This window comes from Rhipicephalus sanguineus, chromosome 4, assembly GCF_013339695.2.
Source record: "Rhipicephalus sanguineus isolate Rsan-2018 chromosome 4, BIME_Rsan_1.4, whole genome shotgun sequence".
Taxonomy (NCBI): domain Eukaryota; kingdom Metazoa; phylum Arthropoda; class Arachnida; order Ixodida; family Ixodidae; genus Rhipicephalus; species Rhipicephalus sanguineus.
The window spans coordinates 26,166,540-26,184,609 of NC_051179.1; the positions used below are offsets into that span (position 1 = coordinate 26,166,540).

At 50.2% G+C, this 18,070-nt stretch overlaps 1 protein-coding gene across 1 annotated transcript; it reads left to right on the forward strand.

The window, feature by feature from the left end:
• Nucleotides 1-757: 757 nt before the first annotated feature.
• On the forward strand, nucleotides 758-17,777 carry LOC119389271 (uncharacterized). Its single transcript, XM_037656472.2, has 2 exons — nucleotides 758-1,523; nucleotides 17,357-17,777. The coding sequence occupies exons 1-2, from the start codon at nucleotides 888-890 to the stop codon at nucleotides 17,705-17,707; spliced, it is 987 nt and encodes a 328-aa protein (XP_037512400.1). The 5' UTR covers nucleotides 758-887; the 3' UTR covers nucleotides 17,708-17,777.
• The last annotated feature ends 293 nt before the right edge of the window (nucleotides 17,778-18,070 follow it).

Below are 18,070 nucleotides of genomic sequence, written 5' to 3' on the forward strand. Positions count from 1 at the left end.
GGCAAGGAGAAAATTCACATTTTTAGAAATAGAATATCGAAGTTTTCTTCTGGTGGCTTCTTCAGCGGAGGAGAAATGTTGAAAGCCAAAAGTGATAGCGGTAAAAAATTAGGGATGGTAACCGGCAGCGGACGCTAGAGAATGTAAACACGGGTGATATGCATCGGCCATAGTTTATGCAACGAGAGTAAAACAGAACGAAGCGCACGTACGAGAAGATTATATGACGAAGATTATTCCCTTTATAATGGCGCAAACCAAATGGAAGCGAAGGGGTGGGGCGGTTGAGAAGCCATGAGCCAGCATTAATTAAAAAAATGCAAATGAACATTATACGAAAGAAACCGACCACAAGCCAAGTAGCATGATGTGCAAGAGTAGCCAGCCTTGCATGACGAAGGACTATGAAGAACTGTATAGTAGCACTTGAAGTAAAGCGAAGGTTTCAGGTAAGGGATAAATTTTAAATACTAAATTGTTATCGTGCATTGTTATTTTCTTGTATTAAAACTTTACAATGAAGGACCAAACCACAGTGGTTCTTCCGATAACCACATCTTCTTCCTCCAGCGACCGGAAATGCCTCATCGTCATCATCGGAAACTGCGGCCGCGCGAGAGCTTGTGCTCGCGTTCTTCGCAGGGACCAGCAGCCGCAGGCCGTCGTCTCGCCGATGGAGCTCGGCAATGGCTGCAGCCGAAAATTCATAAACTAGGCAGCTGCCGCGGGCCTTCTCTTGGTGATCGTATGTGGTGTCCTCGAAATTGCGCCACTCCCGCCACCCCTGTGACGTGTGCGCGCTCACCAGTAGAAGAGAACGAGCAGCTGCCAGGAAGGCCGCTTTCGGGTTGTCCGCAGTGAAGGTAGGACTAACAGCAGTTCCAACCATGGCAGGCAGGTCTGTTCGCGTCATCTCTCTGGGCGATCCCAACGACGTGGCCTGCATGGACGAAGGCGTGCGCGTGATCGCCGTCAACCCGTCGGGGCAGCAGTCGATGGGGCCTTCGTGCCAGTCTTCGCTTACTAAAGTCTACTGCGGTCCTGTGGAGACGATCGGCATGCCAGCGCCCCCTAAGAACAAGGGCTCGCGCCTCGACTGGCGCATCACACCCGAGGGCGGTCTCGAGGTGACCGTTGGCCGACCGCTGACCAAGGAAGAGGAAGAGAAGCGTGAGCGCGACCGTAAGAGTAAGGCCGCCGGCGCCGCCACCGCTGCAGCCCCCGCGGATGCCGCCGCCGGTGCCGCCGCCGGCGCTGCCCCCGCAGCCGCCCCCGCTGCCCCCGCAGATGCCGCTGTTCCCCCGGCCGGCATTGAAAAGCTGAAGAAACAGATATGCGACCCGCTGTCGCTTCTGGCCAACACGCGGTTGCCCATCTGCTTCGAGACGACGCTCGGCAAGGAGACGGCGCCCGGTCTGACGTCCGTGACCGTCATCAACGAGCAGCCAGGGAGTCCGGTCATGGTTCAGCCGCGGGCCGCACCTGTGCCGTCTGGCAGAGGTTTTAGCCCTCCCGGTGTGCAGGTAAGCCTATACACGCTCTGGAGCACGCGATGTCCTGATGCAAGCTCTTGGAAACCATTGAGGACAAACTTGTCGGTGACGCATTCGCCGCTACCACTGACCCGAAGGTATCGAGATCGAATGCCTGCCGCGGCGGCCGCATTTCGATGGAGCAGGAATGTTAGAGGCCCGTGTTGTCGAAGCCCAGGTGGTCGTTTCCGGAGTCCTCCACTACGGCGTCGCTTGTAGTTGTGGGACGTAAAACCCCAGCAATTATTATTATAAATTTTTCTCTAGTCTCAGTGACGAATTCCACTCAGTCGTGGCGAATCTGTCACCGACCTTGGTCTGAGGCGTCGGCCTTTCAGTGGTCGCTGGATCCCGAGTACAACACGGTAATGTTATCGCCATATCCCGTTCCGGCGTTGGTTCTGGCGCGCACTGATTATGCTTGAGATGGCGGCGTCGCGTTAAAGGGGCACTGAGGAAAGTAGGACTGACTCTTGGTCGAGTTGGTACGGATGCATTCAGAAAACGGCGCGACAGAATAAGACGGAAAGGCTGCAAAGGCTTCGTGGCGTTAAAGTCTTTTCGTCTTTTTCGCGCCGTTTCCTCAATAACTACAGAGGAAAAAGATTTTTTTCGGGCCAGTAAATTTCAATTTTACAATACCGAAAGCACCACTCTTACCGCGAGAAGGCGCTTGGTAAGTGAGAGAATGCGCAAAAAAAAAAAAGAACTATAAGTGGCGACGCCGCCTTGAAGTTCCCGTCCCAGCTCGCCGTGACGTCATGGATTTTGACGGCGTCTGCTATGGCTTGCGTAAGCGTTTATTGGTAAAAATTGCTGACAAGTCTTAATACACCAAGTTCCCAAAAAATTTTATTGAACCAGATTCCACAAATTCTCTAAAATTCGTGACGTCACAGTGACGTTCATGCGTTGAAGTTCCGGCGCGAAATTTAAAAAAATGACACTTTGGCCGTCATTTCCTCTTCTAATAAGTAATCTATGGTCTTAAAATTAATGACAGTAGAGTTCTGAAATAATAACTTATAGTTTTGATAAGGTTATGTGATTGCGGGAAAGGTAGGAAAGTTAAAGACTTTCTACGTGAAACAGCTCACCTTTGCTCGCCAACACCGTCTACACAGCACTAAGATTCTTTGGGGAAAGCTGTGAGGGGAAAATGCGCTGGTCTCGCGCATTGGCGAGTGTGCAGACAACTGCGCGTCTCAGAAGTGCTCTATTCCGGTGATCAGAGGCACAAGTAAAGGCAAGGCTTCAAACTGCCAACCCGTGAAACGCTTGAAAATGGCCTCTGTTTTTCGCCTAGATCTGCTTCAGCGGAGTTGAATGCTGAGCCATGGACACGGAGTAAGATAGACAGGAGCGCCGACTCCGCTCGTCTGGAAGGGACACATTTTGCAACGCCGCTTCATGCTTCGCGGCGTGTTTGCCAGATGGCGCTACGAATGGACAAAAGCTAGAGTCACTGTATATGCTACCTTTAGGTAGCAGAGTTGCGCATCTGTCTTCCAACGCCGCTAGCAACCATGCATGGCGGAGAAGCTGCCGCTTGGGCCAATTTGTTTATTTCTCGACGCCGCCGCTGCAGCGAGCTGAATTAACACTAGCCATCGACAGCCAATGTTTATCGTCGGTTTTCGACACGCCAGACAGGTTAATCGGCGACACGGTAGGCATGTCGCCTGCAAAAACGAAGTGCGACTTCACTGCACAGCTGTGGTTGCTAGCCGGACCTATGCGCAACTCTGCTACCTGAAGGTAGCATATACAGTGACTCTAACAAAAGCGGCGTAAGAGAGACACCGTCCTCGAGCAGAGGACGGTGTCTCTCTTACGCCGCTTTCCGTCTCTCTTAAGCACGCGTCCGTCTGTCGTTGCTATAGCAACGGCGCGGACGCGTGCTTGACCGCGTTCGCGGGTCTGTATGCCTATCCGTGTTGTCGTCTGCTCCGCGCATGCTGCACGCCTGCTACCAATTCTTTTCTGTAGAGAGCATAGCTTTTGTCACAGATGGGGCCGCGAAGAGCGGAAACTTCTCTCACCCTTTGCCGTAACCAGATTTACAACCAAGAACAAAACACTTCAGTGCCTCCTGTCCGGTTGTTCCATGTCTTCACACACAAGTACCAAAAAGACACCTTGTCCCTTCGAATATGAAGAAGCACACTGCAAACATGCTAAACAAAGGGTGTAACACGAAAATGTCCAACCAACACTACCGGGCAGACGTCCAGACGTGGAAAACAAGTGTACTTCTGCTCTGCCGTTCTTGTTCAGCATAATGTTTCGCCTGCTTTCTCCGAAGATATGTTAGAATGTTTCGCATATATGTATAAATAGCGGTACGATGTTTTTATTTCATATTTTAGTATCAGTACGCATATATACGCGTTATTATTTTTTTTTTTTTTGTCATTCGAGAATGCCGTGCGAACGGGTTTCTAGCAGACGACACCCTGCCGCCGCCGTCGCCGTCCTCCTCCAATCGGCGCATGCGCTCATGTGCGCAGGTGTTGAATGATTTCTATGCATCTCGACAGATGGCGCTACGCGTCGCGATCAGCGCCGGGAGAGGAGAAAGCATGTGCGAAAGCGTGAAGAGGAGTGGAGAGGGAGAGCAAAGGAATGAGTTAGACTACAGTTTACTGTAGTTAGACCGCCGCGTCTGCGTTGCGCGGTTTGTCCCGAGTGAATGCGTGGGGCGGAGTCGGAGTCGGCGCTCCTCTCTTATCTTACTCCGTGGCCATGGAACATACGCAGCTTGAAAACTATTGCATAATTTATTTTAGTTAATTAACTAATTAAGCATGGTAGAAAATATACCCTATCGATCGCCACATGACGAGATACCATATGTCGTTGGTTTCAGTCAGTTGCGGTTAACCACTTCTTTAAAATATTTGGTTCTATAGTTACATGGAACACCCTGTATATAACGTTTCCACCTCTGCTATAGCCTTCAATAGGGCTGCAGTATATCAAAGTGAACACTAATGTGAGTCTCGCCGCAAGGGCGAAGCAATGAATTCGAGAGCAACAAATTGGAATATCATGCGAACAAAGGCTGTCTATTCACTCATTTTGCAAACGTAGTCACTGCAGCGAGCGGAATCACCTTCGTGCAGTCCATTGCTTCTAACTTTACAGTGAAAGCACAACACGTAAAAATTTCGACAAATCCCACGCGCTCTGGGAATCGGTTTCATGCGAAGCGGTCAGCGAGTACTTCTATGCTGTACTTTATGGCTTTGAGCCAAGGTTACGAGGTGGATCTACGTGTTTTTGTAAGTGTAGTGGCTATGTGCACATCGTGGGCTTACCTGGCACGTCGACAACACTGGAGTTTAAACGGTAACTTTTGGTGCGACTCGATGTTAGCCCTCACGTTAGAGTGCATACGTCAGTATTATCGAAACTAAGTGCATTTTATGGTGCAATCATGTGAATATCACACGTAACTTTCGTTAATGTATTCCACCGGGGTCGAGCAAGGCTTTAATATAGCTAGCTAGACACAATATTAACGAGCACTAACAGACAATATTGCCAAGGAAAGTATAAAAGATGTTATTTGTTCTAATTGTAATATAAATGCGAAGAAAGTAGAGTGGACGAAAAGATAACTTGCCGCCGGCAGGGACCGAGCCTGCGACCTTCGAATAACGCGCCCGATGCTCTACCACTGAGCTACGGCGGCAGTCATCCTACCGTCCACTTTATAGGGTATACAGGGTGTTTCAGCTTAACAGCACCAAGTATTAAAAACATGGCTGATCCCTCTGTCATAGGAATCGGTATAACACGAAAGGGAAACGTGTCTTCACAGACGTAGTTCAGCGTTTGTAGTGCATTCTTTCGCCCCATGCGCGAAGGAATGAATGCTACAGCATCAAATTGTAATGTCACGCGAAGAACGGCAAGCCGCTCGAAGCTTGCAATGCGCTGCTTAAGTAGAAAGGACGCGCGGAACGAACATATACAGGATGAGCGCGAACTGTCAGAGTTGTAACTTCTGTGTGAGCAGCGCGCTCCTTTCGCAAAAGCGGCCGCTGCAGTGAGTGCGGTGACCTTCGTGCTCTCGGAGGAGGGCGCTACGAGCGTCGTGGATACCAGTCACGGCTGCATCAGCTCCCGCAAAAACGCCGGATTGCCCCGGAACTTCTCTTCCTGCCTCCAAGATTCCTGCGCACAAGGTCAGTAAACCTGCTAGGACTCTTTTGAGACCAAAATCTCTGGGACTTAAAGCACAGAAGCGCCGAAATCCCCACAGCGAGGACGCGCCTGGTGGACGTTCAAGGCTAGGCCTAACAAAGCACCCGCGCCGGCCCAACACTGGCGCGGGCGCGACGCCGGCTACTGGTGACCCCAATGCCCCAGTGCCCATGATGCCGACCGCGTTCGAGATGGACACCGCACCACCCTTGTGTGTAACGGACGCAATCCAGCCGCTGTCGTCGCAGATACCAGTGCTGTCACAAACGCCCGCCGCTACGCCCTCCGCGTCCGAAGCACAGACAAGCACTCAACAGGTCAGCCAGCGTTCCAGTCTGCCGAAGTGCGGGAACGCTCGCCCGCCACCACAGCGACTAGCAAAATGCACCACAATTGTCGTAAAGTTTCAAGGCTACGTCGACATAACTCGCCTTAATTTCAGTGCGGTTTGCCAAGGCATACTTTATGCGGTACAAGCAACTGCAACTGAAAAAGAAGACACCTATATAAAACGACGGGATGTGCAAAACCTAATTGTTGTCCAGACCTTCCGTGCAACCATCGCTCACAGACTTCTGCAGTGTGCCAACATCATTGTCAGCGGCACCACGTATCCGATACGGTGCTACAATGCATTTGACAACACATACTCAAGAGGCGTCATTCATGGCATATACCCGGACATCACGGAAGACACTCTCAGAAGTGAGCTCACAATACAAGGCAGAACCATCGCCAATGTCCGCAGGCTGGGCACCACAAATACGGTACTGGTAATAGTTGAAGGTGAGGAACTCCCCAGACACGCCCGGCTGTTCTCCGGCGTATACAACATATATCCTGAGAGGCGAAAAGCCGCTCAATGCTCCAGCTGCCAAGAACTAGGACACCGGGCCGACGTCTGCCGCAACCGCAGAACTTTCGTTCGCTGTCCTCACTGCAGCAAGACACTCCCACCTGAACAAGAGGCATCCGAGCAATCTCACGAATGCGAACAATATTGTTTCTTGTGTGACCAGCACGATCACTCTCCGACTTCCCCAAACTGTTCGAGGAAAACTGTTAACATACCACGCTGCAACCCAGCTGCCGAAGATTCAGCCAATACACCGCAATACTCTCAGCCCAGCGCAGGACGCAGAAGCCTGGCCGTCGCTACCAAGCCCAGCTCTGCACACGTCGAAATCGTTTCGCGCCACTGCAGGACACTGGTCTGCCCCGCTCCCTCAACGGTGGACCACAGCAGTAGTCGCAGCAGAAGTCCCAGCACAAGCCGAAGCAGAAGTAGGAATCGAGGACCACCACGACAGAAGAAGCCAAGCTCCCACCAGCCGAAGACTCCTACCACCACCAGCACGCAGCCTAAAGCTTCTCCAGGCCACCACGGAAACCACAGAATGCCACAGGCACAGCGTGGGGACCCTCAGGAGGACATCACGGATCCACGCAACCGTCTCCGGGAGCAGGCTCCTCACCACCACATAAAGTCCTCCGGTGGGACGAACACAACGGCGAAATCTTCAACTCACCAGGTGAGCGGCCCAGGCCTCCATACAACACGCCATCCACACACCGCACATACAAATTCACACACAGACATCCGACAGCTAGTACACGAAATACTTCTGCAAATTCTTCCTTCTATTATACAACAAGCCGTACAGCAGGTACTGCAGCAAGCGTTGGCACCCTTAATGCACGTTTCACGCAATTAGAAAACGCAATCGCCTCCACCCAAACGCCCCCCCACAATGGCTAACAAACAACGCCCCAAATGTAATACATGGTTCGCCTTTGGCCATAAACCACCCCGCAGTGCCTGGTGGTAGCACTCAGAACATGATAGCAGTCTGGCATTGGAACTGTCGCGGGCTGCGTAGGAAGAAGACTGCTTTTAATAATTACGTGGCCGAGCATTCTCCTGCAATTATTGCGCTGCAGGAGACCAACGGTGAGCACAAATTAACCGGATATAATTATTTTACACAGCCTAGCATTGTTGGAAAACGACGCGGCCACCTGTCACCGCAGCCCCCATGTACGCAAGTCATAATTTATGTACGCCGTGATCTCGCAGCTACCCAAATAGATGCTGCCTCAATTAACGATGCGCGGAAAGAACACGTGTGCGTTCGAATACGACTGCAAAACACCACTCTCCTTTTACTGGCAGCCTACTGGTTACCTAAACAAGATGCTGAACCCTTGCCGGATTATGCCACTTTTCTACGCACGAATATAGGCGACCCCAATATCTTATCGTGGGGGACTTTAACGCACCCCATTATCAATGGGGCTATGATCGACACACTTCCATAGGTCGCAAGTTATGCAGCTTTATGCAAGGGCAGTGTTTCTCATTGCTCAACAACACGCTAGAATACACAAGAAGGGAAACCGCACAGAACAAGACACTAATCCGGACCTCGCGTGGTATAAGGGGCACTTCTCCGCAGAATGGCATAACACAGGCCAGGATGGAGGAAGTGACCACTACATCTGCTTTGTCACTTTCGCGGTACGCGATGGTGCTCGAAGGCAATCGGGACGTCGCACAGCGATTGTAGACTGGGACAAAGTTCGAAATAAACTCGATGCCCAACCCTCTCCTCTAACTATACAAGAATGGGCAGAGAACCTCCGCTCTACCACGCACGAATTCAGAAAGGAAGTCACCTGCACTGAAAAGTATCCTTTTATAGACAGGCATCTGCTAAATTTGTGGGATAGCCGCAGAAAGATTGTTCGGCGGCTTCGAAAAAATAAGGCCAACGTACACATACAGGATGAATTGGCAAGGTGCAACGAAAACATACAGAGATACGCTGATGACCTGGCTAGGCGGAATTGGCAGGAGACGTGCGAAAGCATCAACGGACATCTACACCTCTCGAGAGTTTGGCAGATCCTCAAAAACTTGCTTGGTCGCGCGACAGAGCGCCATGCTTTAGCCAATATTCAGCTCACTTTACAAATTGGCGACGATGAACTTCACAAAGCAATACTTGACACTTTCTATCCGCCAACGCAACCAGAGGAGCTTCCCAGTTACACAGGGCTTAGCAGTTCGGGAATGGACTCAGACTTCACTGCGGCAGAGCTATCCACCGCACTGGCATCCATGTCCAGGAACACAGCACCTGGCGCTGACGAAATCACATATGCCATGTTACGCAACCTCTCAAATGACCAACAATCCATTCTTTTGGGGTTTTTCAACGACATCTGGCGCAGTGGTGTGTTACCTATTGAATGGAAAATTGCCACCATATGCGTCATTCCCAAGCCGGGCAAAGGCCGGATTCTCTTACTAATCTGAGGCCTATATCTCTGACCTCGTGTGTTGGCAAGGTCATGGAAAAAATGATTCTTACTAGGTATGAGTGGCACCTTGACAACCACAAGCTACTCCCAGCAACACTTATTGGATTTCGCCGCCATGTTTCAGCTCAGGACGCGGCGCTGCTTATAAAACAGGATGTTTACTCCCAGAGTAGCAGAGTTCAAACACGTACCCTTGTTGGCCTTGATATACATAAAGCATTTGACAACATCAAACACGCTGCTCTATTGGAGAAAGTGCATGACACTCAACCAGGCCGGTGCTTCGCAGACTACATCCGCAGCTTTCTCAGCGACCGACAAGTTCAAATAGCTATGACTAATTCCACTACAACGAATCATGCGCTAAGACGAGGAACGCCCCAAGGAGCAATACTTTCTCCAACACTCTTTAATGTTGCTCTAAAAGATCTTCCAACTGAACTCAATTCAATTCCAGGGCTTAGGCATATCATTTATGCGGATGATATCACGCTTTGGTGCACGACAGGTAACGCTGGCGAGCAAGAAAACACACTACAGCAAGGAATAAACACCGTTGCGCAGTACCTCGCTAGTCTTGGACTTCAGTGCTCCCCTGGAAAATGTGAATACATAGTCGTCCTGAATGACCATACCAAAGCAGCAGAAGAAAGACGACACCTCATCGAGCTTAACGTGCATGGACAACCGATACCAAGAAAACAACATATACGTATTTTGGGATTTTATTGGCAGCAGGATGGCAGATCAGACATATGGATGCAGCGCACTCAACAACAGATCAGTCAGATAACGCACATGCTCAAACGAATAGCTAACAAGAATAATGGTGTCAGAGAAGCTGAGCTCCGGCGCATCACAGAAGCCTTAGTATATACCAGGATTATGTACGGCTTTCCGTACATGCATCTCACCGCGACCCAGCTCCGTAAACTCAACAACCTCCTTCGAGGCATCACGCGCGTAACCCTTGGCGTACCAAGCTATGCACCAAGTGGCCTTCGTAGATGCGACAGCAATCTACAACAACTTGAGTGAAAGACTAATTATGCATGAAGAAGGTCAGACGCACCGCCTAACAACTTCCAACCAGGGCCGTCGCCTACTAGAACTTGTGGACACAATACTACCAATCTGCCCCCTATACCACCGCCAGCTCCTCCGTGGGACGCACTTCCTTATATTGACGTTCGACCAATCCCAAAACACATGCACACTAAAAGAGATGTTGAAAGACGCCAATCGCGCTGCCGCCGACAGCTTCAAAGTGATCCGACCTCATACCACGCAGATGCCAGCTTTAGAGCCGGCAAAGCAGTCACAGCTACAATGGACCCACGTGGTCAAACAATCGTAAAACACCATCACGACGTTCCTTCTGCGGCAATAGCAGAAATATTGGCCATAACGCAAGCCATCACACAGCATGAGCACGCCTCTCAAGAAATTACGGTCAGGACAGACTCGCAGGCAGCCCTACGGGCCTTCCTCCAGAACCAACTCCCTCCAAACGTACTGGCTGAGCTCACTACTTATGGACATCATAATCCCGGTATATTAGTTCACCTGGAATGGACGCCAGGTCACTCTTCTTCCTTGGGCAACTCCCGGACCCACGCTGAGGCCTCAACACCCTGGTGTTCCCATACCTCCCAGGGTTGGCCTGACATTTATCTGCCGACAGTGGACCGCGCAGAACGCCATAAGGAACGAAGGGCCCGCCTGAAATCCCTCCGAATAGCCCGAAGAGAGCTCCCTAGACCGCCGGAGGCTTTTTCGAGAAAAGATACCGCGGTCTTAAGGCAAGCACAAACATACTCTTTACCGAATGACTTCACACTACATAAAATACAACAAGCCCCGAATACACCTCATTGCCAAGTGTGCGGATCCATACCGACTCTATCCCACACATACTGGCACTGCCCCAGAGCCAACACGCCACAACGCCATTCACTCTGCTCTAACATACATACATGGGAGGCCTGGGTTGCGAATCTGGGCGAAACCACCTCCTCGTGGGCAACTCTCCTTAACCACATACTAACCATCTTAGGGGAGGTCAGTACAGCCTCACCCTAGAGCCCAGACCCGGACATGGGTTTCGAAAATAAAAGTTTTTTCTCTCTCTCTCTCTCGTGCTCTCAATGGAAACTTGCTGGCAGAGCGCAAGACGTACAAACCACCGAAATCACGAGATAAGCGCCGCACGAGCGACCACGCCCTGTCGAGGCGCGCGCTCTTCGAGCCCTTCGCGCCATCTCGCTAGTGATAACGAAAACACGCTGTACCGCCGATCTCTGAGTGCCGCCACCGGCTACTGGTGTACATAAATAAAAAATTACACCATCTCCCGCTAAAGGGGACCATGAGGCGATGCGAAGCCGGAGCCTTGCACGATCGCGTTCCGTTGGCGTTCTTTGGGCATGCTATCGACCTCGCGTCGTGGAACGCGAAGAGGGACGCTACGCGCGTCGTAACTTCCATCTAGCCTGGCCGTTAATTCTCACAGGACGAGCGGGGAACGCGGTCGACAGGCGGGCGAGAAGGGGGCAGCGTAGGAGAGGAGAGAGAAGCGGAGGGGACGCGCATGCGCTCGAGCTCATCGCGGCGTTGCGCAGGAGAGAATTTCGGCATGTCTAGCCCGCGTTTCAGAGGAAGAGTGGAAAGGTGGAGGGGAAGTGGGAGGGGAGAGGGGAAGTGGAGAGTAGAAGGAGAGAGGGAAAGTGGAGAGGGGAAGGGGAGAGAGAAAATGGAGAGGGGAAGGGTAAAGAGAAAGTGGAGAGGGGAAGGGGAGATGGTGAGTGGAGAGGAGGTGTGTGGAGAGGGTATGCGCATGCGCAGTAAGGGTGGTCACGCCGCACACCACCACCACCACCACCGCCACCGGATTGATACTTCGCATCTAATAGCTCGCCGTAAGCGTAGCAGAGAACATGCCGTCTGTGGCGGAGTCGCTTCGCGCTGCGCGCTGGTGATTGAGAGGTCGTAAGTTCGACTCCCGGTGACGGAACTTTTACAGCGAAAGCTGTTATGAGATCATTTCACCGGCCGTTTTTGGCGCCGTAGTTGTACGCCGCCGCCGCCGCCGCCGGTGTCCGTAACCAGTATCGCTCGAAATAAGAAAAAACGAAACAAGAAAAAAATTCCAGGATGGAACGAGGTTCGAACCTGGGCCCTCTGCGTGGTAGCCCAGTATTCAACCTCTGAGCCATGCCGGCGCTTGAAACTGCTTTGCAAAAAGGTCCTATACAGGCTTCATGTCGGGAAGGAACCACATTAGCATATGCAATATAGCGTGGTAGAAGAGTAAAATCACACAACGCGAATTCTGTAACAAGGCGTCACACAATGCGAATTGCGCAACGAGTAGGTTGTTGAACGCTTCCAACCCATTACAAAGGGCTCTGCCATAATTCTTCATCGTTATCAGGCACAGCATCAACAAAGTGCGCATGATGCCTTACATGCGTTTAGCAGGTACCACGGTTCTCCGTAGAATGACGAAAAATGGCACAGTGCCTGCTGCCCTACTTCTCAAAAATTACAATGATTTATCGCGTAGTGGGTTCCTCGCAAGTGCACTTGTATTGGTTGCCAAGGAAGCCCATAAGCGCATGATCCATTTCCTCGGGGTCTCAGTAAAATGTCAATGATTTATAGCGTAGTGGGTTCCTCGCAAGTGCACTTGTATTGGCTGCCAAGGAAGCCCATAAGCGCATGATCCATTTCTTCGGGGTCTCAGTAAAATTAGAATGATTTATAGCGTAGTGGGTTCCTCGCAAGTGCACTTTTATTGGTCGCCAAAGAAGCCCATAAGCGCATGATCCATTTCCTCGGGGTCTCAGTAAAGTTCTTCGCCCCCCCCCCCCCGGTCTCTCTCCCATGTCAACGTATGTTATACAGCATGGCGGGAGAGGGAAATAGCGAACGGGCGTCACCCAATGCAAATTACATAACTGGTGGGCCGTTTAAGGCTTGCAACCCATTACAAAGGGCTGAGCCATAATTCTTCATCGTCATCAGTCATCGCGTCGACAAAGTGCACATAATGCCTTACAGACGTGTAGCTGGTGCCTCGCTTCTCCGCAGAAGGACAAATAATGGCTTAGTAGATGCTTCCCAACTTCACAAAAATTGTGATTTTTGGCGTAGTGGGTACCTTTCTAGTGTACTTGTATTGTAGCCCCAAGAGAGCTTACAACGGGCTCTAGAAACGCCGCTCTTCCAGCTTTCGCTGCGACTGTGCTGCGGTTTCAGCGCGGGCCTGGCGTCTTTTTTCTTAGTTTTTTTTTCTTTGCCATATGTTAGACTTTATATTTTACAACGTCATATCCGTGACGGAAATGCGTCAGTGGAGCCGTGGTGAACCCCGGCATAAAACACTTTCGTGTTAAAAATTTAGCATAGGCACTACGCGTCTCTAATTAGCGTAGTATTGTTCTGAGCCATAAAGGACGTCAGAATATCTTTTTTCAATCGGCGAAGCTCGGCAGTTTAAAAAAGATTGCTTAATGAAATCTTTAAATGGTAACTCTAGAGAAAAATCTTCAATACGAAAGTTGTAGCGCTTGTTCAGAAACATCAAATTTTTCAATCGCGCGAAGCTTAAAAAATACCACATGACTGCCGCCTAACACGCGGCGCTTTTAGTGCCTTCAAATGTAAGTGGACCGAATTATCAAAGGCTACTCTGCGCACGAAGGTCGATTGAGCAGGCTATATCGGTGACTGTGATGGACGCTAAATGATAGTGGCGTAACGTCTAAAAAAAAAAAAAATACGGAAGAGTGGCCGCCACGTGCAAGTGAATCTTTTATCTCGGTCCTTCATCACGCTTTCACCCTCGCCCCTTCCGATGTGTTTCTTCATTGGTGCAAAAAAAAAGAAAAGAAAAAATTGGCCGCGTATCCGCGTGCTCCGCTGCGAATGCCGTGTAAAGACGATACAGGAGGCGCTGCGTCTACGTTGCGTTAGAGTTACTGTATATATGACCTAAATAACAGAGTTGCGCATCTGTCTTCCAACGCCGCTAGCAACCGTGCATTGCGGAGAAGCTGCCGCTTGGGTCATTTTTTTTATTTCTCGACGCCGCCGCTACAGCGAACTGAATTAACACTAGCCATCGACAGCCAATGTTTATCGCCGGTCTTCGACACGCCAGACAGGTTAATCGGCGACACAGTAGGCATGTCGCCTGCAAAAACGAAGTGCGACTTCACCGCATAGCTGTGGTTGCTAGCCGGACCTATGCGCTGCTCTGCTACCTAAAGGTAGCATATACAGTGATTCTAGTTGCGTGAGATGTGGACGCCATCTGGCAATATATCGGAAAACATGAGCTTGTGCGGAGGGTTTCCTTCCTCCGTGGCAGAGGGCGTTCGTCGGCGCGCATATGGCATTTTCAGCGCAGCCGCATTTTCAACGCAGCCGCAGCCGCAGCTTAAGAAACTATGGTCTTTAGAATTATGTATCTATGTATTTTCTATTAAAGGAACACGCTACTTAATACTTACCTAGTGATGTTGCGCCTCAGATATGCGTAATATTTACTTTTTGATCGACAACGTTCACAAGTATGAACAGCCGTACCAGTTCAAGATGGGTGGGCGGTAAGCAAATGGTTCAACTTTGGCCGGATGGCCGAATCGGGTGACAGACAGACAAACAGAAAGACAGACAGACAGACCAAAATTTCTGCGTTTAAATTCCCCAAGAAAGACTATCGTCTTTAAAAAAAGCCTACGCTGCATCAAAAGCTGCCTACGGTCTCATGTGACATTTGCTCCGTGGCTGCTGAAATTCCCCTGAAAGACAGCAATAGAAAAATTCGTCAAGCACTATTAACTAAATGGCAGCAGCAGTGGAACTCGTCTACGAACAATAAGCTCCATGTTGTAATGCCCATACTCGGAGATTGGAAGACCTGTCATCACCAAGAACGGTTTGTTGAAGTTATACTATCCCGACTCCGTATTGGGCACACACACCTGACCCACAACTTCCTGCTCACAAACGACGAACAGCCAACATATGAAAAATGTCAAGACTTTTTAACAGTAATACACATCCTGATGACATGTTCCCATTATGATACGCAGAGACGAAAATATTTCGGCCATCTATACAGATATCACACGCCTATTCACCCTACCCTGCTTCTCGTACCCTTGGGTTCTGTGCTAAACTTCCTAAAATAATGTGGCTTTTTAAATAAGCTTTAAAACTGCATAAATGTTCATTAATGTTCATTAATGTGTGCACCAATGTTTAAAACTGAATCAATTTCAATGTTCAATACTCAAAACACCTCGTGACTGGCGCAGAATAGCCTTAGCTGCTCTTGCGCCATAAAAAATCGAACTAACTAATTAACTTTTTCGTTGAAGATTTTTTTTTCGTTGAAACGGTATGCTCCTTTTGTCGGTTAGCGTCCATCGCAGTCACTAACAGCCCGTTCAATCGACCTTCGTGCGCAGAGCAGCCTTTGATAATTCGTTGAACTTACATTTGAGGGCACTAAAAGCGACGCGCGTTAGGCGGCAGTCACGTGGTATTTTTTAAAATTCGCGCGATTGAAAGAAAGACGGGAAAAAATTACGCAGGGGAGTTATCTTACCATAGATTGAAATATTCGACGTTTCTGAACAAGCGCAACGACTTTTGCATTGAAAATTTTTCTCTAGAGTTGCTATTTAAAAAGTTCATTAAGCAGTCTTTGTTAGTTACCGAGCTTTGCAGATCGGGAAAAATATTCTGACGTGCTCTATATGGCTCAGAACAATACTGCGCCATGGAGACGCGTAGCGCCTATGCCTAATTTTTTAATACTTGGTGCTTTTTATCTGAAACACCCTGTATATGTGCATTTAAACCTAGGAGTGTTAGTCAGCGCCGATCGCAGCCATGGAGGCGAGTGTGGAACACTCTTTTTCTGCCTGTTGGCGTCACGTAGCACGTGATCTTTTTGCGAGCTGGCAGCTGGCCAATAATCCCGCGCATACTACCTGAAGGCATCAAGTCTGCCAGAACGAGACCCTTGCGAGCCCTTAAAAGCCCTTAAGAGTCCTTAAAAGCCTTCTTCTTTCCTCCGATATAGCTTCCTGAATCATAGGGACACAAATGTAATGTTTATTAGACTGCTATAAAAGCGGAGCCAACACCAGAACCACATACGTTTATCTGATATGACGCCTGTATCGTAGGAGTACATATGTAGCGTTTATCGCTTTCTTGCAAAATTCGATAGCCAGCACCACAAGCACAATTGACGTTGCACCGTCATTACGCCTGCATAGGCTGCTTTTCCAAACCAGTGTATAGACCTGGCGTGGCTCTGTGGTAGAATACCTGATTGCCACGCAGAATGCTTGGGTTCGATTCCTGCTGGGATCCTAATTCTTATTCTTTCCGTTCGTCGGGTGAATGCTGCCGATATCGGTTGTTCTTAACGCTCTCTCATTTAAATTGCCAGTGTCTGTAATCGCCGATCCTGGGTAGATATAAACTGTCAATCACCTATGGCGCATACCCGTACACCGCGGCCCGTGGTAAACGGGTATGTGTCACACGTGTCTGGAGAAAAGGGTTTGACGACGTACGTGACAGGATTTTGACGTCATTCCTGTCATGACGTCACCGTCATATTCGTCAAATCCTTCCTCACATGCCAATTTTGCTCTACACCAGGTTAAGGAGGCGATCATTAGAGGACCCAGACGTAGGGGGCTAGATAGATACGTAGATAGAAACTCTCAAAGTGCCAAAGGTTCAATTAGAAATGCTTCGCATTTAAAACTGCTCCCACCTCCACCCCCTTCAGAGATAAGCGTGTGAGCACGGACGACCACGCCCTGTAGGTCAAAGTACAGGGCTGAGGCGCGCATCGCAACCTCGGTGAAATATGAGCGGGACGACGACCTTTAAAGCGCGCGCTTTGCGCCATCTCGCGGGTGATAGTGAACAGGCGTGTGCGACGCTGAAGCACCTCAGAGCTCTGCGTGCCGCCAGCGGTAAATGTCCGTTGTAGGTTGGACAACGTATATATGTTGCGTGGCGGAGTGTTTTAACGCGATGTGCCGCGGAGCGAGAGGTCGCAGGTTCGAACCCCCGGTCGCGCGCTTCGGAAAAACCTTTCATTTGCCGGTTTTATACATACTTATATACATACATACACATATACAGAGTGGCACGGCGACGCTGATGGCGAAAACCCTCCGAGTGTTCAAATGATTGCTATCGCAATAAATATCCCTGACACGTGCATATACGCTGTGTTCTCGCTACAGGTTATCTGCAGCAGCGACGGCGGCTACGGCGGCTGCCAGTCACCCACCGTGACGACCTGCAGCGCCATGGGCGGCGGCGGCGGTAACTTCACCGGAGTGCGCATCCGAGCCGACTCGTCTTCGTCGATGGGTCGGCGCTGCGAGCAACTGTTACCCGAACCGTGTCCCGCCATGCAGGCGCTACGCATCGTGGACGACGTCGGCACCGCCAACCGGCGCACTTCGTCCCGCGTCGTGCACATCTTCGAGGAGCCGCCCGCACCGCCGCGCTCGACGCGAGGCTCGTCGCGCGACCGACAGTTCTCCGCGCGCGTCGTGCACATCGAGGAGGACTGTCCCGAGTTTCCGTAAACTCCGCGGCGTCCGCGCACTTTGAAAGCGCTGGCAAACTGTTATCAGGAACCGTGAAAGCAAAATCGTGAATCAGTTTGTCTGAGTGCATACTGAATGGATCTAAGCTAGATTTCACGGTCAAGCTGGGAAGGATGGGCTTACGGCAGCTGGTTTCGGCGAATGACATTAGGCGCACGTTTGTAAACCAACTGAAATTCTCCTCGGTCTCGAGAAGGGAGAAGTAGATTTTGTAGAAAATGGGGGCCTTGTCTGGAACAAAAGAAAACGGACACCACACGCAGGAACAAATAGCTGCTTGAAGACGAAGTAGATGTTAGAAAAAGAAATGCAGCGTTCGTGTGTGAGGTCTGCAGGAGGCTG

What these genes read in the sequence shown, in the direction of transcription:
- LOC119389271 (XM_037656472.2), top strand. Translation starts at nt 888, where the DNA reads ATGGCAGGCAGGTCTGTTCGCGTCATCTCTCTGGGCGATCCCAACGAC. An exon ending in TTAGCCCTCCCGGTGTGCAG is followed by an intron (nt 1,524 to 17,356) that starts GTAAGCCTATAC and finishes TTCTCGCTACAG; the next exon opens with GTTATCTGCAGCAGCGACGG.